The 26,252-nt window shown below is 41.4% G+C and overlaps 1 protein-coding gene and 1 long non-coding RNA gene across 2 annotated transcripts in view; one reads left to right on the top strand and one right to left on the bottom strand.

Moving 5' to 3' along the window:
- Positions 1-10,742, bottom strand: part of LOC110365438 (uncharacterized) — a 35,073-nt gene extending 24,331 nt beyond the window's left edge. Inside the window, exons 1-2 of the long non-coding RNA XR_002424933.2 lie at positions 10,529-10,742; positions 4,308-10,145 (exon numbers count right to left, since the gene is read on the bottom strand). This is a non-coding gene — a long non-coding RNA (uncharacterized LOC110365438). The remainder of the gene's footprint in view (positions 1-4,307; positions 10,146-10,528) is intronic.
- A 2,951-nt stretch (positions 10,743-13,693) lies between these two features.
- Positions 13,694-26,116, top strand: GPA33 (glycoprotein A33). Its single transcript, XM_013370015.3, has 7 exons — positions 13,694-13,875; positions 18,455-18,606; positions 19,501-19,711; positions 20,268-20,426; positions 22,689-22,802; positions 23,307-23,430; positions 24,102-26,116. Exons 1-7 carry the CDS (start codon positions 13,833-13,835, stop codon positions 24,181-24,183), a joined length of 885 nt encoding a protein of 294 aa, XP_013225469.2. The 5' UTR covers positions 13,694-13,832; the 3' UTR covers positions 24,184-26,116.
- The last annotated feature ends 136 nt before the right edge of the window (positions 26,117-26,252 follow it).

Here is a 26,252-nt window from a genome sequence, read left to right as displayed (position 1 = left end):
AATCTTGTTAACGTTATTTTGAAAACTAATATATATTTCCACTATATCCCTTTATCTAAATGCCTATTGACACCCTCACAGCACGTATTTCCAAGATACTGATTTAAATATCATGTACAACCATTTCAAAATGACACATGCATTCTGTTCATCCAAAAATATAGACATTCAAAACATTAAAAGTTATTGTTTACATATTCTCCCTCTTATATTCTAAAATTTTAATCAAAAATCATAATTTGTATCCTTGATTTTATCTACAACAAAATTACTACAGTCACAGTTTCTTTCAACACAGCTTCTATTAAAAATTACATTTACTAAATAATTCCTTCACTATTTCATACAAATTTTCACATTACTGTTGAGAAATCAATTAGTTCCTTTAAGAAAGAAAAACTGTAATAATTAATGCCTGAATTACTCCTAGTTGACAGAAAATATTTTTTACACATTATTTATTAGAAATGAGGTGAAAATCCACCTTTTCTACTTTATTTAACTAATCGTTTGTCTCCATGCCTGTGTTTTCTGAATAAGTAGGTGTATTCTGTTGACTTTCCATGGGGCAGTGTAAATATTAACTAACCCATTTTCACTGTTTCAAAAGTGTCCTGTTTTTCATGCTTTTTAAAAAACTAAACAGTTTACAAGTAATTTTTTAAAAAAATCTAATTATTTTATTTTTTCACATAATTCCTGCCCAAAGGAAAACTGAAATTATACAATAGCAATAAATGCTATTTATAATTCCATTATCCATTTGTTACTCAAATTTTTACAGTTTGCGTAAATATTCTTGCTTCTATAGTTGTATTATTACACCATATAATAGGCATTTTACTAGACTGCTTCACTCTGAAAAATTGCTCATTTTCTTTGTATTTGACTGTTAACATTATCACATGAGACTGCAGTGAAAATCATTGTTCTGTGAGATTATGCTCTTTTCAGCCTCCACATAGTCTCTTTTTGAAAACACTATAAAAATGCATGCGATGACACAATTTGACTTTATAATTTATGACCTTCTTTTTTTTCTTGGATAAACTTGGTCTCAAAGATAAAGTCTCAAAAATAACCAGCAAGAACAAATATCACTGGGGACAGGAAAAGAAAATGTATGCTTGTACAAGCAGGACGTTAGTGCCCCCAAATGAAACTGTAAGTTTATTGAAGAAAGTCCGGTGTTTGCTACAGTGTAGGAAAACATTTTATTTACAAAATAAGGAAAAAAAAAAAAAATAATGCCTATTCTTCTAGAAGGGGTCATCTATCATGATTATTCTTTGTTACTTCTTGAAAAAAAAATAGAATTTGTTGTAACAGATGTGGGACTCCACTAATTCAGCATTTACAGATTCTGAATATTACTTCTGCATTGTTCTGCCACCCTAAATCTCTGAAAACCTGTTAGATCAATAGGTTCTTATTCCTCCAGAGCAGTGTCTTGGAGGCCAGTTTCTAGCAGACTGAGCTCAAATATTTTTGTCCCCAAGACAATAGCTCTAATACCTCTGAATATATACGGATTTTTTTCAGTTGGTAGTAATAGGAAAACCTTGGAATATTACCTTGGAGCTGCAACAAAAAGGTATCCTTCACCGTTAAAAACAAACCTTTCTCACTTTTCATTTCTTTTTTCGGTACATTGGTCATAAAAAAATCAAATGCTACATAAGCATTAACAAGTTATTACCAATTGCAGCTGATGGGTAATTTCCCTGAAGGTAATCATTCCTTCCCTACTACTTCAACAAATCATGGGGGCAAACATAAAATAAACCCCTGACTTTCCAGATCCAGCTTCTCCCTGGTGAGCTAGTTCCTTCAGACCTAATCATTCCCACTCATGCCCTGTTGCACAAAGGCTGTGCCTTTTTGGATCCCATTTCCCATTAGGCCTTGCCCTGACTTGACTATGTGCTCCTTCTGGGAGCAGAAAGCCTTAAACTTACCTACTTCCTCTCCTGCTTGCAACCTGATCTTAAAAAGGACCTTCACGTCACCTGAGCTTCATCACTAAACCAATTCCTGTCCTGTGCAACTAATTGTATTTGTTGAAAAGACATTGAGATTAGGCTTACTTGTTGGAGATTCGTATTTTGACTTCTCCATGCAACTTTAGCACTCCACTACGTGCCGTATCATAAAACTTCTACACAGAATGTTTTGAAATCCTTGGAGAACAGCTACATGTCCAGAGAAGGTATTTCTCGGAACTGTCAGCTGTGGAAAATCCATTTTGGCATTCTAGGAGTATTTTCAAAGTCCATGATGCCCTTTGCTAAGGGACTTGTTTCATGTCATCTTTCACTTAATTATTATACTCTTTGGCCTCACTGTATTTCTCCCAGTCTCCAAAAACCAGCACTTAGCTCACCCTCTTTTCAACAGCATGAATGTCCACTACCTCTACTTTTCAGTATTCTGTGTAGCTGTGTCTGAACCGCCAGTGGAGGCCTTAAGTTCCCTGGTTCACCACGTTACATACTTGTTAGTTTATTCCTAGACTGTGAGCTGAAGCAACTTAATTCCCTTGGTCAGGAATCCTGGCCACAGAGAACACTTTGCTTGAAGGCCTTCAGGAAATGGAAACACAAATAGTTCTACATCACCTGACTGGGGAGCATTAGAGATCTTAGACCAGATCTCATGGTCAAGTATTACTGTCTTGCACTGCAATGTGCATACCCACTGCTTTCCCTTCTACATCTTTTCCAGCCTCTTTACTCACATCTTGTCTTTAGTTCTGCTTCATTTTGGCATTTCTAGTATTCCTTTCTGCTGGGAAAACACCCTCAAGTAAATACTACTTTCCCCTGTCCCCCCTTTCAAGAATTTAGAACTCGTTTTCCACTAATCTTCCTTGCTGCACCACTGGTCTCACCATTAATCTCACGTCAGTCTATCTTGTAGATTTTTCATTTTAAGAGATCCCATGTTTCAAGGCCCAGAATTTGCCTCCAGTATTTAGAGACCCTAAATTTTTAATTTCCCTCTCCTTTTATGAAGTGTTGGATTCACAGCTATCAATGGTATTTGACCTGAGGTATAAGAGACAAACCCAGGTGGCTAAACCATTAGGGATGGAGGTAATAGATTTGAAGTGCAAGGAGAATTCTTGGGGTCAAGTATCTGGGACCACTTAGAAGGATCTAGGATTCTTTCTTCCTCCTCTGTTTTGTTTTTCAGAACAACTGAAAGCAGTGCACAGAGGAAACTGACGTGTATCTCATAAGCAGCAACAGGACATTCAGCACCATCAACAAAACGTTTCTTTTGGCTTTGGATCCTTGTGCACAGAACAATGTTGTAAGGAGGACTATATCGTGACAATTTCTGTGATGTAGGAATGATTTTTCTACTGAAATCTGCTTTCACTGTAAGCTGAAACACATTCCTATACAGTCCCTTAATTGTTGTTTTTATTTTGTCCCTTTTTTTTTTTTTTTTTTAAGAAAAAATAAATGTAAAATATGTTTGATTTCTGGTAATTCTGCACCATCTATAAATTTCAGGGTCATAGGAGATTTGGAAAAGCTCCACCAATCTGTCAAACAGTTTTAAGAAAAAATAATTTTGTCTTGACCAAACAAACTATGTGGGGGTTTTTTTTCTCTCTCTCTTGTTGTTGGTTTTTTTTTAATCCAAATAGAAAAAAATATTGTGCTTAGCCTTTTTGGAAGTGTTATGTGCACTGTGCAAAAAATATATCCATAGGGCACACACCAAAATTAGAGGTATTTATTTTTATTATTATTTAATTTTATTTAATTTTTATTTATATTTCTATTATTTTGCTTCTGAATTATTTTTATTTATTGTTAATATAATAACTTAAGAAGGCAAAAGAACTATATTAAATCCATCTTAGGGCTATCCTTTGTTTTCAGTCTCCTGCCTGTCCTCCAGTGGAGCGGCTTTCTCAGTTCTCAGCACTCTGAAACATGCCTCTAGATGGATGGGAAACCCTGATTGTTTTAACATAGCACATAGTTAATGTGGCTGTGGAGACTTGAGCTCATTAGGTCTTCAGTGTGGGTTTTTGACAATGACAACAACTCTTTTTTCCTCTCTTCCACCCCTCTTTCCCCGGTTCCACCCTATCCCGAGAAGAAGCAGAAGAAGAGCAATCAGGCAGGATGACAGGCAGGATGAATATTTCAAGTGTTTTTTCCATTAAATGCTTCAATTTGAAAACTCTAATCCTCATTATATTCCATCTGACACCACGGGTACTTATCAACTCTGTCCTAAATATTCAGAATTCCAAAGTCAGGATCCAAGACAGAGACACAACTTACCCGTTGATATGTCCTGTATATGCTTGTGAGGTTTGTTTTAGTTTTGAAGCAACACATCTACCCATATAGCTTACAGTTTTGCAGAAACTGAAGTAAACAGATGGGAAGCATCTTAAAATGCAAGGAAACAGAAAGGAAATATCATCAAAAAATAAGATTTTTTTTTAATCTCTCCAATACGCAAGTGTAACAACATTCCGATGAACTGATTTCAAGAACAATTTTTCTGATTTATGACCACCCACTGAACAGCATCAATTTCTTTAACAACTTGTGCCCTCTCATATCCTCTATTAATCTTTGTAGATAACAGCTTTAGATTGTAACTATTTAAAATTTCACCATCCATCAGGCAGATAGAAATATTTTTTTATGCTATAACATGCAAGTTTCAGGCTATTGCATGTCTTGGGGCACTGCATTTCACATTAACATCGTTAACTGGGATGCCATGAGGTAGATACAAGATTGTGAAATGCACAGTTTAGGAAATTTTATGCCAGACTGGAGAGAATGACTAACTGCACCCCTGCCACCATCCCCTGGATACAGTCACAATGTCAAATAAGAAAACTACAAAGATAGTACTCCTGTTGTTGTTGTAAAGAAAATTTACACAAGGTAGTCTTTCACAATACTTAGTGGGATAATCTATTTAACTGTAAGAGTCTTATTTCCAAGCCTGTATTATACAAGATGTCAGGATGGACTTAAAAGATGTAAGAAGCAGCAATCTTCAAGTATACCACTGTGGCTCAAATGATTTCCAGATAATGTTGCCAAGGTCTATGAGAGTCAACTGTGAAATTACTCATGTACATCAGAAAAACAAGCAAACAGAAAGAAAAATTAAGAAAGCCAATAGTTATTTCAAATATTAAGTTGTGTTAATTCAGATATTTTGTGTGGCTTAACATTGCTCAGTGAAGTTACTCAGTTTTGTCATAATCTCTTTTTTATTACCTTCATTATTTTTATATTTTCAAAATTGGGATAGAAATAAATTCTTCCTTACAAGTGACAGCAGAATGATTCCAACAAGTTCACTCTTTCAGACAAAGCCTTCTATTTAAACTTTATAGACCCACTTAGCTTCACAAAACTGAGATGAAGTCTGGAGACACCAGAATAATTGGGAAAAAGGATCTCACATGGCACGCTCAGGAACAACTTCCACTATTCACCAAGAACAGAGGCTGATATAAAAGCTTGAAACAAGCCTATAAACCCATGCTTTGGGGCAGAAGTTGGTTTTAAGAGCAGATTAAATTCAGTAAGGAGTTTTTCATAGGAGTTCTATAGCTATCTGAAATTGGTAGAGAAGAAGGACCAGTAGCAAGATGTATGTATATGTACAAATTAATCTAATGATAAGAGGACACGTATACTTTGAAAAATATGCTTTTCAAATAAAAGTATTAGCTACAAAAAGACATGCAAAATATGTCTGCCACTGTATTTTATTTCCTTTCTGAAGTATTAACCCTTGGTTAACAAGGCAAACAAATCCTACTGCTCAGCCTAAAGCTGTAGCCGGTTCTGTTTTACCATGTGAGAAGCCTGCCTGTACAAATGCTTTCTCTTAGCTCAAGTGCATGCTCCTCTCTGATATTTCAGAGAACAATGGCACTGCTCTGGGTCAGGCTGCAGACAGTTTGGGTTTGATGTTGTTTATGGGATGCTATTCTATTCATCACATAAGAGAGTTTTTGTTTCTCCATCAGTTCTATTTGTTTTTTAAGCAGCCACATTTTAAGCTATAGTCTGTCAGGCACCCCAAGGCATCTAAACACTGGGTGCCCCATAAATCTAAAGTTATTGCTGCTCAGTATTGCCATAAATGAGTTAGACATATTTTCTCATAAAAGCAGCAAAGGAATGGACTGAAAATACAATGCAGCTGCACCCTACTTAAAAGCATGTCTTGCAAGAAGTACACGATGTTGACATGCCCTTTCTGAAATTATAGGAGAGTCTGCCCAAACTATAATAACTCATCACAGAATGGCTGAATTAAGCCCTGTCTACACTCAAGAAACAGCCATAGTTAGCTCTTCTTGTGCAACATGGCTGTGGCCAACCTGCCTCCTTCATACAGTGTGGAAGGAGCCCAAGTGAGAAGTGGGAGAGAAAGGAGGACACGGGATGCAGAGCACTCCATCTGCAACTGCTGCTACAGGCCAACCTGTCTAACCAGTGGCTTTTGGAACCCACCCAACACAGCTATACACACAGAGCTTCCTGCAAAGAACAGCACAAGTAGAGTTTCCACTTCCCTTCTCATGCTTTCTTAGAAAGAAGCCATCTTTTTTCTATTTGAAGTTGTTGAATTTTACCATTTGTGTGATAGCTGTTCAGTCTCTGACAAGATCCCATTTGAGAGCATTGCCCATCCCATTGCCATGTCTCAGGTGCAAAATCCCGCACTTGCCCTGGTTGAACTTCATGTGGTTGCTCATTTCCCCAATTTGTCCAGATCCCTCTTTAGGACCTCTCTGCCCTGAAAAGTGTTGACAGCTCCTCCCAATTTTATGTCATCAGCAAACTTACTAAGTATTCCCTCAGGTCCTGTGTCTAAGTAATTTATAAAGGCATTGCAGACTGCTGGCCCAGTGGTGTGAGAACAGGGAGTCCTTTCAATCTGGCGCCATGATTGGCTTCTGCTCCTGCCTCAGGGATGGTTGCACACGAGCTGGCACCGGCTGGTATCCAGTGCCAGAGGCTGAGCTGGGTGGGTCACGTCACCCACAGGATCAGGCTGGGGGGATCTCAGGATGACCCTGGAATCATGCTGGTGGATCTAGAGTCAATCCCGGGGTCATCTTGGGCGGGTCCCATGGCGGGTCTCAGGCTGACCTCAGGGTCATGCAGGGAGGGTCCTTGGAGGGCCCTGTGGTGACCCAGGCATGTCATGGGGGTCTCAGGATGACAACAGGGTCATGCTGGTGGTGTCCTGGGGTGACCCTGGAATCGAGCTGGAGGGGGGTCTCGAAATGACCCCTGGGGTCATGCAGGGAGGGTCCCTGGGGGGTTCTGGGGTGCTGTTGGGGTCATGCTGGGGCTGAGGGGGTGAGTGTCTTGGGATGACCTTGGGGTCATGCTGATACCCCGGGGGGTATCAGAGGCTGAAAAGAATTACCTCAAACTTTGTAGCAAAACCAGTTCCTCCAGCTGCAGGAAAAGGATATAAAGCTACTGGAGAGTGCCCAGAAGAGGGCTATGAAGTTGGTGAAGGGTTCGCAGGTGAAGCTGTATGAGGAGCAGCTAAAGTCACTTGGCTTGTTCATCCTGGAGAAGAGGAGACCGAGGGGAGACCTCATCACAGTCTACAGCTTCCTCACAAGGGGAGGAGGAAGGGCAGGTGCTGAACTCTTCTCTTTAGCGACCAACAACAGAACCCGAGGGAATGACAGGAAGGTGTGCCAGGGGAGGTTTAGGTTAGATATTAGGAAAAGGTTCTTCCCCCAGAGGGTGGTGGAGCATTGGAACAGGCTCCCCAGGGAGGTGTCATGGCCCCAAGCCTGACAGTGTTCAAGAAGAGTCTGGACACTGCCCTCAGACACATGGTGTGAACTGTGGGGTTGTCATGTGTAGGAACAGGAGTTGGACCTGATGGTCCTGTTGGGTCCCTTCCATTTCAGGACATTCTATGATTCTATTATATGATTCTATGAAGGCCCAAGGAACATCTAACAGGCACAAGGCAGACTTCCCAAACTACACAATGACACAGACACAGGCTGGAGCTGCCCTGCCTGGCACAAGCTAGCATTATGCTAAAAAGTTACCTGCACCCTTTAGCTGTCCCAAGGTTGTTCCTGCAACCCCTCCCTGCAGATCCCAGAGCCTCCCCAGCCCCAGTCCATCCACTTAGCTTTTAGAGGGCCAGGGGTCTGAATCCATCCTCCGCAGAAAAAAACACCACATCAACTCACGGGGATCTTCCTGGAGTCACCAGGTTCCTCCTCATCATCTGCAACAAACAAGCAAAACCAAACCAAAACAACAACAAAAAAACCCAAATCACCACACACACCTACTAAGCAAAACAAAAGCCAGACAAAATCCACTTACAAACATTCTTCCTATTATATACACTACTGAACCTTGATTGGTCCTGAAGCTCTTAGCTCAAATACACGCCTCCATTTTTCTAGCTCAGACAGCTCAAAAGCTGCAAACTACTGAAGAGCAGGAACAAAGGAGACACAGAACACCAACACCAAAGCAGCCCAGGAGCAGACTGAGCTCCTTGAGGAGAGGCTGTGACTCATATACCCCAGGCCTTGCCCACCACCCTGACCACAATCACCTGGACACCTACCAGAAATTACAATACCTGCTCTTTTACTACATCTATTGCATCTGCAATGTGACTGAGTAAGAATTTAAACTTAATTTTTCTAGGGCATAGAGAGAAAAAGATAGATGGCATGCTAAACTATGTAAAAATGTAGCTCACTAAATGCAGTAACTATATTATTATTAAAATTCTGTGCTGAAATTTTCTATAAAACATTAAAATGCTATTGCATTACACTGAATTTCTAGCAAGACCACACATACTGCCTAACTTCTACCACAACTACATTCTGGGTAGGACTAAATAACAAAGCAGAATTAGATTCCACAGAATCTTTTCTAAAAAGTAAACCAGGGCTTGCTTTGCCTCCCCAGGACTACAGAAGGACTCCTCTCATCTCCCCAGGGCTTCCCGGATTGTCCCCAGGCCTCGCCTCATCTCCCTAGGGCTCCCCAGAGATCCACAGTCCTCTGCAGGGCTCACCTCAGTTCCCCAAGGCTCCCAAGTCCTGCCCAGTGTGCGCCTTGGTTCCCCAGGGCTACCAAAGCCTTGCTTCATCTCTCTTGGGCTTCCCAGCCCTCTCCAGGGCTCACCATGGTTCCCCAAAACTTGTCTTGGCTCCTCAGGGCTTCCCGTTCCTCTCCAGGGCTCTGCTCAGTTCCCCAGGGCTCCCCAGCCCTTCCCAGGGATTGCCCCGCTGTCATCAACAAGTACCACAAACCCTCGAAGAAATGCAAAAACATGAACACCCCCTGAACTGGATTCTAGGAACTCCCCCAAACTCAGAACCCAACCCTACTCTAGAACCATGTGCTGACCTGGAACCTGCTCTAGAACCCCTGTAAATAAGATTACTTTTATTTATTTACACTCTAACATTTTATTTGTTCCCTTACTACTAAGTGGATTAACCAACACACATTTTTTTATTTTTAATATGAACTAGGGTTTTTTTCTCTACAGGTGGTACTTCTAATTAGTGCTCTGCTATTTTTAATTTTATTTTGTAAGTTGGGGGTAATCACTGCCTGCAGAGTTTTAAGTAATAGAGTAGATTATAGGCATTATTTACTCCCAAAGCCTCTTCTAGTTACTCTTAGTTGAGTTTTTATTCTAAATGTTTCACAGTAATTAAGTAGTTAAAATTAAAATAATAGAAACCAAGCGCCTTGGAATTTTAAGGAAAAAACACCAGAGTGCCTCGATGTGACTGGAGATTGTCGACTGTCGGCTCCGCCAACAACTCATCCAATGAAACCGGGATGCTGCTGAGGCTGTGGCGACATGATGGAAACAACCGTGAGCTGTGGGGAGGACAGATTCACCCCAGCTGGTACGACATGTAACGCTGAAACACCGGGCAGCGCGTCTTTATTTCAAAGACAGAACACATGCGCGCGGCACAAAGAATTTTGTTCTACGTGAGACGCTGGGTTGTCCCGAGCAGCTGCAGAGCAACATCGTCCCTGTGAGCTGGAGTTCTGGTGGAAACTGAGGGAGATCTGCAAGTTGCAGTGGACCCTCACCTGCCAAACCTGCACACAAGAATAACACTTCGCCCATCCGGTGACACCAGAAATTGGGAAGGCTCTGAAAAACTAGGAATAAAAGGAAGAAAAAACTAGGAAAGCAAGGAAAAACTAGGGGAAAATGAAAAAGAAACATTAAAAGAAAGCAAAAGTGGGGGGGGGAGGAAGGAAAAAAGAGGGAGAATAAAAGGAAAAAGATGGAAACATGAAAAGAAAAAAAGAAAAAGTAAATAAGAAGAAAAAGTAAAGGAAAAAAAAAAAAGGAAAATAACGGGGGGAAAGGAATAACAAAAAGGAAAAAAAAGAAGGAGAAAAATAGCCTCTGACAAACTAGGGAGATCCTCAAAAGAATTTACAACGCCACGCTCACACAAACCAGTTATACTCACCTCCTTCACGTTCCCCTCGGACGCCTGGGTGCCCCACAGACACCAGGTCTACCCAGAACCAGCCCCCCGCCGCCAGGGGGCCCCGGTGTGCCCTGTATCACGTCCCCCACTTGCCTCGGTGCCGCCTTTTCTCCCCGCCATGACCCCGTGACCCTGAACTATGGTTCCGCTCAGTGTCACATCAAAACTCTTCCCCTAGGTTCCCTTTTTTTAAAAAAAAAAACCCTTCCCCCAGCTCCCGTTACCCTGAACTTTGGTTCCACTCAACTTTGGTTCTGCTTGGCATCAACCCTTCCCCTCTGTGTCCCCTCTTTTTACCTTCCCCTCACCCCCATGACCCTGAACTTTGGTTCTGCCCAACTGTAGTTCCACCAGGAGTCCTCCTGGATGCCTGGGTTTTCCCCCAGTGGTACCTCTACCTTGCGGTCAATCAGCACGTTGGTGTTGAAGTCATCCCTGTCCTCCCTGAAAAGAGTAATGAGCTCTGCTCTGCAGGCCCATTGTGTCCCAGAGCCCCAGCATGTCCCCAGGCTGTCCCCCTGTTCCAGATGGTGACGAACAAATTATCCATTCCACAGGTCTGCTTTCCATTCAGAAATACCACCTAGAGTCCAACTACAGCCTGCCACTCAAAAAAATAGCAGACATTAAGCCTCACACATACAAGCCTGAACTCCTTTGAGATTAAACCTGCTTCACCCCCTCTGAACACCTCCTCCCAAAAGGCTCCCATCCAGTCCCTAAAACACTAGTGAAGGGGATGTCCACTCACCCTACCCATGGCTACTCCATTCCAGATGACTGTACAACTTTTGCCTACACAATCTAGGTATATCAACAGATTAACCACGGACTCCTAGTGCTAATCCACCCACCTCTGACTCTACACCTCTGGGCAGAGCAGCTCTAAGCCAAACACCCACATGCGCAGACTGACGCTGCACAGAATGCTACAGAAAACGTGACCAAAACAGCACCAAAAATGCTCAACAACAAGAATGAATCCCAGACCAGAAACACCGCTAAGTTAAAGAACCTATGGGGAGGCAGCTGTGAGGCAAGAAGCCTCTAATGCAACTCCAAAAGAAAAATGAGTTGAATGTAATGGCCCCTTACAAGACAGTACTGTCAAAACAGAAACAACGCATGCACGAGAAGCCAGCTCCAAGGACTAAGAACCTCGGGATGCTGGGAAGTGCCAGTCCATTAAACTGGATGGCTAGAGAACAGAGCTGCCGACGCAGCCCGGAATGATGCCAAAACACAACCAACCACATGTTTATTAGTATTGACCGTAGCATTAATATTGGTCTGCTTTCTTTTTAGATATCCATTTAAACATGTCTTACAGTTACGTAAGTCTTGGCCTGTAATATGGTATAGTAAATTCACAGGCTGTTAAATCAGGAGAATCCATGGACCCAAAATGTTCATTTCATGATGATCCAGAAGACCATGGAGAAAGCTGCCAAGACTAGTTGCTGGGTATGCACACATTTCCTAGAAAATTCCAAAAAAGGGTGTCTATATTAGGAATACTCCTTCCTATTAATATATCTTGGGACCAGAGAGACCCGAACAGGCTGGAGAGTTGGGCAGGGAATACCCAGCTCCCTCAGCCTTTCCTCATAACGGAGATGCTCCACTCCTTTAATCATCTTCATTGCCCTGCGCTGGACCCTCTCCAGCAGTTCCCTGTCCTTCTTGAACTGAGGGACCCAGAACTGGACACAATATTCCAGATGTGGTCTCACCAGGGCGGAGTAGAGGGGAAGGAGAACCTCTCTCGATCTACTAACCACCTCCCTTCTAATACACCCCAGATGCCATTGGCCTTCCTGGCCACAAGAGCACAGTGCTGGCTCATGGTCATCCTGCTGTCCACCAGGACCCCCAGGTCCCTTTCCCCTACACTGCTCTCGAATAGGTCATTCCCCAACCTATACTGGAACCTGGGGTTGTTCCTGCCCAGATGCAGGACTCTACATTTGCCCTTGTTATATCTCATTAAATTTTCCCCGCCCAACTCTCCAGCCTGTCCAGGTCTCGCTGGATGGCAGCACAGCCTTCTGGCGTGTCAGCCACTCCTCACAGCTTGGTGTCGTCAGCAAACACTCTAGTCCCTCATCCAAGTCATTGATGAATCCATTGAGGGTCCATTCATCTTTTCTCCACTTTTGGCCAGTGCCACTCGTTAGAGTAGACAAGTCTTTCATCACTTCTGCCCACAAATCACATCTTCTATAGACCATTTTCTCTGATTGCCTGGACTGTCTTTACTGGGTGATAGAGAAGCGCACAAGGAACACCACAGTCAGGAGAAAGGGACATGCTACCTTTAAGATTACCCCATCTTTAAGATTACTGTCTGTCTGTCAAATTTAGCTGAAATCCGTTAAGTGGGTTTTGAAATTATTGGGGAGAATAGAGGAAAGAGAAGTTGTATAAATTATAGTGAAAGTCTTATTGCTGTGAAGAGGAAAACAGCAAGCTTACCAAGTTGGTAGTGTCTGTCAGGGACTGCAACCAAGTTCTTTCTGTGAATGCTCAATGCTCTTATGTAGAGAACTGAGAATTAACATAAGAATTATGGGCAGACGGTGTACAGTGATGCCACTTCTGTGACTCTCTCTGTTCATCAGATTCAGCTAAAATATTAAATAGGACAAAAATCCAAAGTATAGAAGCTAAAGATCTTACATGTCTCTCATTGGTGGCTGTGGGATAAAGTTACAAAGATCTTGAAGTCTTTAAAGGAGGTAAAAATTTAAGAACCTCATCCTTGTGGGGAACCTCATCATTCTGAGCTCCAAAGAGGAGTAAGGAGACTACCAACCTTGCTCCACTTTTGTTCACACCTTAAATCATTTGTAGCTAGCACTTAGAGGTTAGCAAGCTGGTTTTGGAAAAAGGGTCTCCTCTCCTAGATACATGTCATCATATGCGTGACTTCAATTGTTGTATTGTGCACTCCCAGTCACCGCACCCTTCCTTTTGCCTCTTCTCTTATGTATCTGTGTGTTAGGAGAAACTGGGAAAGGCAGTTTAATTGAGGAAGAAAGTTCGTAACTGGGGAAGGAGTTCCCGAGCAAGTGATGTCGAAGCCTACTGGTGAGCTGGTGTGTCATTCTAGCTGGGAGAGGAGTGGCAGACTGAAGAAGAAGCACTTTAGAACAGACTGAGGAAGTAGTGAACCTGTGATGCCATTGTAAAGCACCCCTTCAGCTAAAGCCAGTTACCTGCCCGGCCACCTACAAACTACAAGGAAAAGTGCCTTCCTCATTTCACCAAAGGACAGCTGAGAATGACAGCAATGAAAATACTTTGGCTGTGCGTTTTCAGTGCAAGTGAGTACTAATTTGATTATGTCCTCAAGGGTTGAGTAGAAGGAAACAGCACTACAAAGTCTGCGTGTTCCAATGGACCTTGTGTGTTTCATTTTCGTTTACTAAAAGTTCCTTCATGTTTATGATCAGGCAAGTGTGTTTACCGTCTGTGTGCTGAATGTCCAGACTCACAGGCATCTAAAGCCACGAGACAGTGTTGGGACAGAAGAGAATGCTATTCCTTATCAGGCTGGAAAATATTTTTTAAAAAAACAGTTCTAATGTCTTCCGTTAAATACATTGTTTATCTCTGAAGAAGGAACTTCCTCAACTGGAAGTCCTTGGGTTTTATTCTTTTATACATAAATCTGCATGTAGCATATCTCCATAAGTTTAAATCCTACTGTTTATATGTACTCCAATACAACTTCTGATTTCCGTATATTATTCATGTCAAGGGGATGCACAATGATCCCTACTAACACATATACATCAGTCAGCTTGCCCCTGGCCCTCATCACAGACTTGCCCTTTCTCAACCTGCTTGCAGAGCCTCCCTGCAGTCTCAGTTCCACTGGTGTTCACCTGTTTCATTTTCTTATACCAATGCTCTCACACCTTCTTGCAAGCTTCAAACAAAGCTACACACCTGGAAATCGCTTGTTGGTGCGGAAATCGATTTTTGGTGTGGGTTCTTTCTTTTTTTTTACCAAAAGTCCTAAAAACCTCACTTCAACAATGAGACCCACAAGAAGGAAATTCATAAAGTTTAATGCAATTACAAAGAGTGGATGTGCTCCACATGCAACAAATGTGACTTGGGTTTTGATTTTATGATCATTATGTAAATTGTAATTGGTATGCATTCTCCTTTTTCATTATTCTCACTTTTCATGCTATTCAAATTATAAATGGGAAGCTTTTCAGAGCAGAAATAAGTATGTTGGGTGAAGCTCTTCTTGCTTGTTTCAGTGGGACTCGAATGGTAATAACAATTCAGTGTTAAAATACTGGCCTGTAGAAGTTTTTTTGAGAAGGTGTAGTAGTTTCCTGCGCTGCACCAGAGACAGAAACCGCACGGCACATGGCAGTGCAGTGTTGGGATGCTGGAGCTGCTCTGAGTGAGATGCATCAGGACCTTGGCACAGGCCGACTTCTGCTGTACAGCTTTTCACTGCAGTTGTGTTAATAACTGGTACTATATACTTGCTGAAGGAATAGGCCCTAATGGTCATTCTGAATTAAACAAAATATTTACTTTTAATGCAAATTTCACATTTAAGAGGTTTCCCCTCTCCCACTCTGGAATTAAATTTCAGCTAAATTCTAAGGTATTGAAGAATTAAAATCAGAGCATTTCCTTGTAAAAGCAAAGTAACATATTTCCACTTTTCCTACTTTTCTCACTAGCCAAATCTACCAAGACAAACTAGCAATAATAATTTTGCTTGATTTTTTTCAGCAAACAAAATATTCCTCTAATTGTTTACAGCTCTATCGATTGCCCTTCATTCTGTTTTGACTAACACGACTTTGATTTTCTTCTTTCTTTGTACAAGTACAAATGTTAAGTTGAACAGAGAGAGACAAAGCCTTTCTCTATTTCTTAAAATGCTATAGACATACTAATTAATAACACACAAAAAAGAAATTCTAAGGCTTAAATCTAGGTGACACCACCCTTCTAGTACTACATAGGCTATTTACCCTCTCTCCTTTGCAGAGTTCTTTCAGAATTGGCCCTCTCCTCCCTTCAGCTGTACTTTGAATAAGTTCTGTTTTCTCTCAGAAAAAAACCCAACTCCTGAAGACTAAACCCTAATTTTTAGACATGCTGTGACTGGGTGGCTGTTGGTGACTTTGAAAAAGTAAAATGTGGTGAGAAGATGGAAGGATGAAAATAGCATAAATGGCACCCCAGAATGACACCAGGCAGCTTCCCAAGAGCCAGAAGAAGCCCAGACAAGGGAGTAGTGGGAGCCAGAAAGAAATGCCGTGGGTGAAAAACAGGAGAGCATCAGAGGTCAGAAACTAGGTGGTAGCAACAGAGGAATAAGCAGTCTTGCTTGTTACGGGCTGTGTCTCTTTTACACGATGTTTGGTTCAGCTGTTTCCTGACTCTGCACTGAAGACATGCTTGGAAAAAAACCAGAGATCTTATTTATTGTTTGATTTGAATCACCCAATTGGAAGAAGGAAAAGCACTTGTAAAGGGGAAGCCTTAGGGCTGGGCAGTTTCTTTGCTGCCTCAGGACTAAGTTAATGACCCCGGCCTGGTGGAACGAGTTTTTGAGTGACAAAAGAATCAGAAAATGTGTTTTGCTCCATTTCCTAGTACACATGGTGGTACTTTTCAACTAAATTCAGGAAAGCATCTCTATCCAGTCATGACAGGCAACAAGAAAGTTTTCAGAGGTGTCTCTCATATAGAAGGCATGATGAAAAACAGACAGAAAGAGCCCTGGAGCTACACTAACACAGCCATTGCACTGGGTGCTCCAGAGCAGGGAAAGACGTGGGAGTGGCTGCAATAAAACCATGCTAGAAGTACTTTGCCCTGCTGGTTTCCTTCTCATAGCCATCAGCAGCTGTAAAAAAACCACTACCACCATATCACAGAGGAAAACACTAAAACACACTCTTAACTAATTAACTATGCAAGACCACAGAACAATTTGGTTATGGGACGGGAAATGCAGAAACGTGGGAACTTCAGCTAGAAGCATCCTGCTGTGGTCACTTGGCCCCTCCTTACCAGGACACTAAAAAGCACAGAAGGCAGCCTTTGTAGTCCTGCTGAAAATGCCTGGAGCTTCTTCTGAAGACTGCTGTGGAAGGGAGGGCATGCCTGCCTGGCAGCGAGGACAGAGGGGTGCAGGGGAGGGAAAGGTTTGGCTGCTGTGAATATTCCCATCAAACTCCTCTCAGGAATGGGGAGACGTAGCAGTTCTGTAAGTACAGGCCATTTTTAAGAAGAGGCTTGAGGGATCATTTGCTATGGAGAACAGACTGGATCCGGGAAGCTGTTACAGAATTTCTTGCCTCTCCTGAGGGGGAGCAGATCCCCATGCCAACCGTCCCACATGTCCCAGTGCAAGTATCCGAATTGCTACCAGCAGGTTCCCAGTGCAGTGACAACAAAACCTTTTGGGTCCCTATGTTGTTTTCTAAGGGACACTATCATTCACTGCTGTTAGAGTCAAGGATCTGGCAGTCCTCAGCTTGCCAGTGGCTTACCCTTACTGACCGAATGCACGTGCCTGTGGTCTTTTCCTGACTGAAAAAGCATGTATTCACAATCAGTTTGCAACTCAAGGTGGAATCTAGATGTCCTTTTTCTCTCCCTTAAACATTACATTTCCTTATGGACCTAATCTGGGTAGAGATATGGCAGAATGAGGAGCCAAAGCTGTCTAGATGGTGACTTTTCAGTCAAATCCTCTCTGGGGAACACTGACTCAGTCTGGTTCTTTCGGAAGCAAACCTTCACCACCACACACAGTGTGCCCCTCTCAGGTAGAGCATACAACTCTGCCCTCCACTTTCCTCCTTACTGGACCATCTTCCTCTTTGCCATGGGACTGCCTCTGCGCAGCACGCCCTTTCTTGTCTCCCTGCACTCTGTTTAACTGGTTTTAGACTCAGACTTTTTTCAAATGGTTCAGTCATTTAAAAAACAAAACAAAACAAAAAACCCACACCACCACCACCAACCAACAACAAAACACCTCTAAGGAGAAAGCAGGTGTTTTTAAACATAGGTTGCCACATGAAGGTCACCCATGGCAGGGCAGAGATAAAACTGCAGCCCAATTCTGACAATAATTAAGACCTGCCACTAGCCAATGCTCAGGTTTGATGAATTAGGCATCAAGTCTAATGGAACACAGTGTACAAGAAACACCTAACACTGCGAGCTGCATGCTTCACCAGGGCACAGAGGTACTTCTGTTTTACTCAACCCTCAGCTATTCCTGTGCTCCACAGGCAGCAGCTACAGTTCTTGGAGAAAGGTGACTACTACCCTACTCATTTTTAAAAAACGAGCAGTTATTCTTCTCTTGTCTTTGCTTTTCTAGATTTTTCTCTTTTTAGGGCATTACATGAACAGGTTTTGATTCCCTCTCACAAAATATCATTCCTCTATGAACTTGGATTGAGACAAGTTATTTGATAGTTTTCCTGATCCACGAAATTTGACAAGATCAATTTGTTCACTGAGCCTGAATCCTTAAGACTGCTGATGAACTTGTATTATTTGTTTACCTGCCTCCCTCTTTACATTTAGAACTGTCAAAGCATGTCAGTCACACTGAAGAGGGCTCAAAAAAAATTATCTTTATAAACTCCATAGCAATGTATGTCCAGGTAAAGAAGAGGGAAGCAAGGAACAGAAAGCAGAGTTTAGCTCTTAGCCATCCAGTGCAGTAGCTTTCTATAGTCAATCAGCCACAGCAAACACCACCTCTTGCTCAGTGGGGAATCTCATAGATGCAGAAGGGATATGGGGTTATTATGGCATGTAAGAAAGCCAAAGAGACAAAGCATGGAATCCAGATGTTGTTAATTTTGCTGACTGCAGAATTTATTCTCTTCCTAGTTTTGGCGACTGCTCATGCCCTCACTGTGGAAGCACCTGCCAAGGAAATACAAGTGGCACGCGGGAACAACGTTACTCTCGGCTGTAATTTTAAAACTGATGCTGCTGTTGACTCAGCAGACATTGTTGTCTGGAGTAAAATCAGTACTGCGGTAAATCAACTTGCATAAAGAAACATATTAGGACATGTAAGAGGGGTTGGGAGGAGAGATGCAAGCAGGACTGTGGGTGGGAATGTGTGTTGGAAGAAAAAGATTACTGCATGACTTTCTTTAATCTCCAAACTATACAAACCAAAGTTCTGATTCTAGATGAAACTTATTCCAATCTATTGCATGATCCTAGGCATGCCCACATCCTTCTCTTTTCTCTCTCTTGGTCTTCCATCTGTATACTGAGGATGCATTACTGTATGTACTGTGGGTTTACATCTATTAACATATGTGAAATACTTGGATACTTTCTAAAAATATATTAATATTTTAACTATGTCTATTATACATATGCATATCATTGATGCTATATAAAAAGTTTTAAATTGATGATAATAGTACATGGAGAGAATCTTGAAGTCTCCTACATTCACATGGAATATTTGAAGGTAAAGAAACCTCTGAAGTTCTCCTTGACTTATTGGGAATTAGCAAGAGAGGAAGCAGCCTTTGGAGATCTCTGCCAAGGGTTTCTTCTCTGAAGATCCTTGCTGGAAGAAAGCAAGGGAGTTTGTGTAATCACAGGGAGATTTGATTGACAGATGGATCTCTGTAGACAAGTCTCACAGTGTTGTGTCATGGAGAGAAAAGGTGAATAAGCCCCAGCAAAAGAAGTCAGTTTTCTCTGACTTCAGATAAGGTGGGAGAAGGGAATTCCACACAGAAACCCAGATTGGTTTGAATTTTTATGTTTTTCTTGGCTTTTTGACAAACTAGGATAGCTTAAGACTCTCTTTTCCAAGCTGCTCTTTTCCAAGGGTGGGCTAATCCACTGAGTTAGCTTGTAGGCTCACAAAGAATAAACTAAGATTGATCATTTTCCCTCCCTATCAGGTTGATGTTGTCACTAGGTATTTTGACGGACTTGTACAGTATGGCAACGGCTATGAAAACCGTATACAGTTTAGTGGTGATTTAAACAAAGGAGACATCAGTATCACCATCAATGCAGTGACCATGGAAGACAATGGGACATACGTATGTAGTGTTCGTCTACGGCAAGACCCCCCCAGGCAGGCTGCAACCACGGCTCTTTTAGTCCTTGGTAAGCATGAGGGAGACAACACCAGATCCACTAGATAAAACACTGTCCTTCCTCTAATATTCACATTGCTTTATGCAACAGATTTTTTAAGAGAAAAAAACAAAAATTCCAGGAAGTCATCATCCACAATTTCATTTTTGGTCTTTTCCTGCTGCTATGGAAGTAGGTTGAAAGGTTTAGACCACCCAAATCCCTTAGATACCTGGCTGTAGAAAACAGTCTTTAGAGTTGTATAGTTCACTTCCTCGATAACCCCTGCCTCATCACAGGGCATTCCTCATTCCCCCTGTGGCTTGTCATATTCGTTATCAAAGGAGGAGTTACCCAACACTATTAGACATATCTCAAAAAGCATCTTACAATTCCTTCTTAGCTGATCAGTGCCAAGAAGGGAGAAAAAAATTAAAGACAAGTTCACTCCAGTTCCTTTGAGAAGAAGGTGGAATGTGCAAACCAGCCTTTGTTTAGCAAGAATAAAAACCACAGGTGCAGCAGACAAGATGAAACAAAAAACTACTTCTGATTAATGAAATCCCTTCCTTTTTTCTTCCTTCAGTTGCACCATCCAAGCCAGAATGCAAGATTTTGGGGACAGCAGAATACGGACAGACAATCAATCTGACCTGCATTTCTCATGAGGGTTCCCCAAAGCCCAAATATACCTGGCAAAGCTTCAATGTACAAAATGAGCCCCGTGTACTACAAACAACACAAGGTATGGCAAATTCAAAGTCATCATGTCTTTGAGCTCTCTGTAGATTAGGGTTGGGAATACTTTGAAAAGCAAATACAAAAACACACTTAAGGCTTTTTCTAGGAAGTTCTCTGACCAGTATTTTGTAAAGCTGTCCTTTTGATGCAAGACATGCTCATGAGTAACTTAGCAGGGGGAAAAGGACTGTTACATGAAGTAACAATGGTCAGTAGGATTTTCACTTCAGCTCCCACTTGGTGAGAAAGCTGACTGACTCTGGAAGCAGACAGAAATAATTACTTCTCAATTGCTGGGTTTAAGCGGGGCATAACATGACAAACAATATCAGGGTTTCTAACTGGCCTGCCTTTATATCCCAGCTCACTCAAAAATGACCAGTTCACTTTCTGTGGCGCAGGCAAACAAGTGTTGGCTCTGGAAGCCACTTTCCTTTCAGAGGTGACTCCTCACATAGAGGAAGGTGCTATCAGAAAGAGTTATACCATTCCTGCTTTGAGCATAAAAGAGGCTTCTGGTTCTTTAGGACTGTCACATAGGCCTCAATATTTTATTTGCTTTAAGTCAGAATCTGGGCGGGGGGGAGGGGGAAAGGTAACCAAGTTTCCATGACAGGACCTTTCATAGAACTATTCACACAGAAATGTGGTTTTAATAGTCTTTGAAGTGTAGTAGTGGCAGAGGGCTCTCTTATTCCTTTCAATAATTTTTTTTCTTCCTGGTATGTTCAGCTCCAGAAAGATGGAATATTCAAACCTACGCTTTTTGGTTTAAATTACTGTAGCACAGCTAAGGCGGTAAACAAAATATGTTCAGACTCAATTCAACACTCACTTGACAATTCTTGCACAAATTACGCAAAAGACAAAATGTCACCAGACACACAAACCTTATTCACTTGACTGTCCACTAAGTGGTGCCAGGGCATCACACACAGCAATGAACATATAGGAATTTGTCATCTTAAAGCATCATCCTGTTCTTGCCTGGGACAGGAGCCTCTTCTCATACATTTCCACCTCATTTCTGTTTGCGTCAGACCACCAATGTCCAAGTAGCATGCCAACTGTCCTCTTCTGCCCCAAGTTGGCTGCATATCCTACTGTCGTGACAAGCAATTTCTTTCTGTGCCAAGCAAGTCCCAACGCTGCAGGGTATGCAGAAGCCCCTTAGGAGCCACTCCAAAACTGACAATATCTGACCTGCATTGTTCCCACTTTGACTCATCGGTCAAGTATTTTTCATTTAATATAGGAGGATTTACAGTCCGGTAATAGACTGCAACTCTGAGAGCTACAAACAACACTCTGCAAAAAAAAAAAAACAGAGAAGTATGCAGGGACAGTATGTAGAAACAAAACAAAAAACAAACAACAAAAAAAAAGAAGCATGCAGCCTGTTATTTCTTGGCTTGCATGCTCTCTTACTATTTGCCGCTAGGAGCCAGCAGAGACTTAACAGAATCCCAGTCCCACCAGCAGACTGGAAAGAAAGGAGATCACAGTGAAAATAAAACAGGAAAGTCACTGAAAAGCATTCAGACCCTTTTGCTTTTAGAGTGGGAATCTGGACCTTTATCAGTAGATCACAGGCAAAAAGCATGGACTATGCATACAAATGTCAGCTGGAAATGTAAGAAAAAAAACAAAAACTGACTGCTTGAGCAGACAGAGCTAAGCTTTAGTATATGATTCTGAGCTCTGCTAGACTGGACAGAAAACACTGGTATCATAGCAATCCCATATCACTACCTTTCTGTTCCTTCATTTACTTTCATAGCCTGCATGACATCTCCAGACTAGAAAACTATTTCTTCCGCCACTGCTAAACAATTCAGATCTGAAATCCTAAGAGCTGGAGGATTAAAAAGGTTTTTGCTGTTTTACAAGTTCATTCATCAGATGGCCAGTTCTCAAAGACAGATGCTGGTTTGGGCCATCTTACGTTTCTCAGCAAAATTCACTGGAAAAGAGCCTTCACACATACTTCTTTACCCTCCACCTACAATTTTTTTTCTAAAAGGAATGCTCAAATCCCACACGTTCCCTATAATCAAAAGAGCACACTTCCGTTTGTCCTCCCACAAATCATACTAAGACTTAGGGACTAGGATGGCAGGTCCTGAGCAAGACAGAGCAATCTATCAGCTTTAATAACCTCTCATCACTCCCACTGCCCAAGGCTGGAATTGAAGGGCCGCTGCCCTCACTTCCTTCTCTGCTTTAATTATTCTCTTTTTTGGACTGGGTTTGTGTTTTGCAACAGGGGAACAAATAACTCTGAAGAACATCTCGGCAGATACCTCTGGCTTTTACATCTGCACTTCAACAAACACCGTGGGAAAGGAATTTTGCAACATGACAGTCACTGTTCTGCCACGTAAGTGAGGAGGTTCCTTACTACAAGAGTAGTACCAGAGAAAGTACCATAGCCAAGTGGAAAAGTATTAACTGACTGCATGCAGACAGAGTATAAAATTCTGCTTTCTCTCAAAAAACAGCACTTTTTTACCTTTAAGATAGATTCTCTGCATTGGTTTACATGCTCATAGAGCGCTCACTAACTCATAAGGTTAGTTCACAGATGACCAAAAAAAAGTGTAGAGTGAGATAGGCCTGAACCCCCAAAGTCTGAATCTAAACTTTGTTGATGTGCAGCAGGTGTTCAGATCCAGAGGCTCCTCTCTATCACCATCGAACTGATTGCTCCTGCAGACTTATCAGCTACCCCATGCAGAGTAAATTCCAGTTGCTGTAGTCAAACAAGCCTGGATCTGCTAATGAGATCTGACATCTGGTGGTGGGATTTGAAGTCCAGTGATTGCACTGACTGCATTTGAGATCATTCTCAGTGCAAAGGACTAATTCTTTTCTTCCTGTATAGCTTCCATGAACATAGCTCTTTACGCTGGCATCATCGGTGGGGTTGTTGCTGCAATTATAGTTGTTGGTATTATAGTCTATTTCTGCTGCTGTCGGGAGGAAAAGAACAAGGACTACGAGATGACGTAAGTACCTTTCTCTAGAAAACTGAATGGAACATAGGAAGGGCTCATGTTCTCCCTCCAGCATCGACATATGGAGTGGAAAGGACAGGAGAAAAAAAGAAATCAAGGGAAGTGTCCACTGCTTTCTCCTTTCAGTTTCTACTCTAGTGGCTCCCATTTCTTCTTATGGAATATACCCAGTATCACCAGACATCTTTCTGGTCTCTGGAGTAGAACCCACACACTCAAAGCTTGGGATTGAATTAGCAAGCCCAAGTCAGTCAAGCACACAGAGTTACTTGATATTTCTCTGCATCCCTATAGCTATTTCTGCCCTTGCCATCCTAAATCACCATGAGGCTCTGTATTCAGAATTATCCCTCCACAATAGAAACCTTTTGTTTATTCTCACAATGGAAAGAGATCATTGAAAGAAAAGTAGGATAAGAAAAAAAAAAAAATAGACCAGTCACCCTTCCTCTACATACATACTATGGGGAAAAACAACAAACAAAACACAAACAACAGCTCACACACCTCTTTGATCACCAACACCACTTAATTTATGGATTTCAGTTTGGTACACTTCCAGGTCAGCTTAGAGCAGTCTAAAACCATTCTAACACAAAATCTCTCCAGTAAAATTTCTAGTTGGTTTTAATTAACATCTCTACTCCTGAACAATGTTCTAGGGAGAGAGAAGACAGAAATGAACCCTCCACAGAGCAGCCTACAAGGAATCAGAGAGCAGAGGATGAAGTTGAAAATGAATGAAGCAGCAGCACACCAGTGTCATCTTCAGGATTTGTGAAGACACAGACACCACCAGAGAACATAAATCAATCCATCTTTCTTACTGCAAGAAGGTTTTTTTTTTTTTTGAACAATAAAATGAAAGGTAATGGCTCTGCTTTCAAGTTCTGGGAGAGAATATCCTCGTCTCCCTCAAAAGAAGTGCCTAACATACGATGAGTACTAATATATAACCTCACAGCACAAAATGCATGTGAAGCACTGTTTTACCCAGTCATCTAAAAATAAGCCATCTTCTAGTCTTCCCACTCTCCGAAAAAAGAAGCCAGTCAGGTCTATTTGCAGAACAGAGTTGCTGCTGTATGCCCAGATCTACAGAAGCTTTCAAGGTCACCAACTGCAAGTCATCACCAAAGGATTGGCATAACACCATAAAGAAGACCATGTCACAGCTTACAGCACTGTCCAGCATATAAATTATTTTATGCAGACTGAAGCATTTTAAGGACATTTTATTAAATGTGTTCTTTGTATACATTATACATGCACATATAAATAAAAATATGGAAAAAATTCACAGATGACCACTGAAAGTCTCTTCTTTGGCAAAACAACACATACTAATGGAATGGATAAGGTAAGAAGTTAGACAGATTTGTAATTGGCAGCTGATAAGATCTAGAAACAGTCTAGCAGCCTATATACTGAACTTCTGAGTTCCAGCTCAGGAGTTTCTAAATACTAATTTTCATTACATTATCCTCTACTCCTAACTGTTGCATGGGCAAGTCAGAAATAGTCCATTGCTGCTTCTTCTGAAAAAAATGACAGTGTGAGAACATGTACGTGGCAAGTACATATTGAATAAAAAAAAAAGGGGGGGGGATGAAAAGGAGAAAAATTATCTTTTTATTCAAAATTGTAACACTTAATTTACTCAGAATTGCTGTATGTGCAAAATGTGTGCAAAAGTAGGGAGAACTCCCATCACTACTATCTTATCTTGGAAGAGAATGGACTGCCTGTCTTTGTACAAAAGACTGTTACTACAGTATTAAAGCTAACTAAGAGCTGCTTTGTTGGTGGTTTAATAAAAAAAAAAAATATTCAATATATGTTTAGACTAAAATATTTGTAATTTCGAATATCTCTATTGCATCTTTGACTTCAGGACTTTCAGATACTTACTGCAATGCCTCACATACATCCTTTAACACCAAGAAGTCACTTTTAAATCTGTAACAAAAATCTAAAATGTAACTTTAAAAAAGAATCAGCAATCCTCCTACACATGGGCAGCATTTTCTAGATTTTCAACTATGCAAATCAGACTACCAGAATTGTTAATCTGACTTGCTTTCTGGCTGCCTTTATTTTACATGGTATTTCAAATATAATTATTCATTTGTACTAATAACAACTGCGAAGACCAACAACCAGAGTTCTTCACGAAGTACATACAAACCCGAATCTCTCCGGTAATAAACAACCTGAAATGCAACTCAGCCAAGACATTCTGAGGACCTATTCCTATGCTTAGTTCAGATGCATGACAAAACATTGAAAGAATGGATGACTAAAAAAGAATTTCACACACAGAAGCTGAAAGCAGAAAAATCCACAGTGCATAGCTCAGAATCGATATGTAATTTATTCTCTTTTGTAAAACGTATAGTGTGAATTATCTAATTAGCATTGTAACAAGTTTTTACTGTGAAACAAAAGCCATTTATTTTATAAATGTTGCAGACAGTAGTCAGCACTCTGTGTTTCTTCATTAAAACCTTTACCCTGGGGCTGAAGAGGGCTTCTGCTGAGGGATAATAGTGGGGACTCTCATCACAGATCATAACTGGGAAGACCAGCAAAAGGACTTGACAATTACCAGAAATATTTATAGCCAGAAACTGGTTCTGGTCTCTCAACCATTTTAACACTGTGTTACCTATCACACACTCTTCACTCTTAGGATACGTGAAGCATAATTGTTGCTTGTCAGCTGAAGTCTTGAAGTAACATTTGCACATTCGTCATTTCCACCATAAAGAAAAACACTGATTAATAAATCTGCATTAAGTTATCTGAAAAAA

Source organism: Columba livia, chromosome 1 (genome assembly GCF_036013475.1).
Source record: "Columba livia isolate bColLiv1 breed racing homer chromosome 1, bColLiv1.pat.W.v2, whole genome shotgun sequence".
Lineage (NCBI taxonomy): Eukaryota > Metazoa > Chordata > Aves > Columbiformes > Columbidae > Columba > Columba livia.
Note: the sequence above shows the minus strand (reverse complement) of the source record. Positions and strands in the feature narration are given on the sequence as shown.

Bases quoted from the DNA above. Each gene is read 5' to 3' on its own strand.
- GPA33 (XM_013370015.3), top strand. From the start codon at position 13,833: ATGACAGCAATGAAAATACTTTGGCTGTGCGTTTTCAGTGCAA. The intron at 19,712-20,267 runs GTAAGCATGAGG...TTCTTCCTTCAG, and splicing joins CACGGCTCTTTTAGTCCTTG to TTGCACCATCCAAGCCAGAA. The intron at 22,803-23,306 runs GTAAGTGAGGAG...CTTCCTGTATAG, and splicing joins GACAGTCACTGTTCTGCCAC to CTTCCATGAACATAGCTCTT.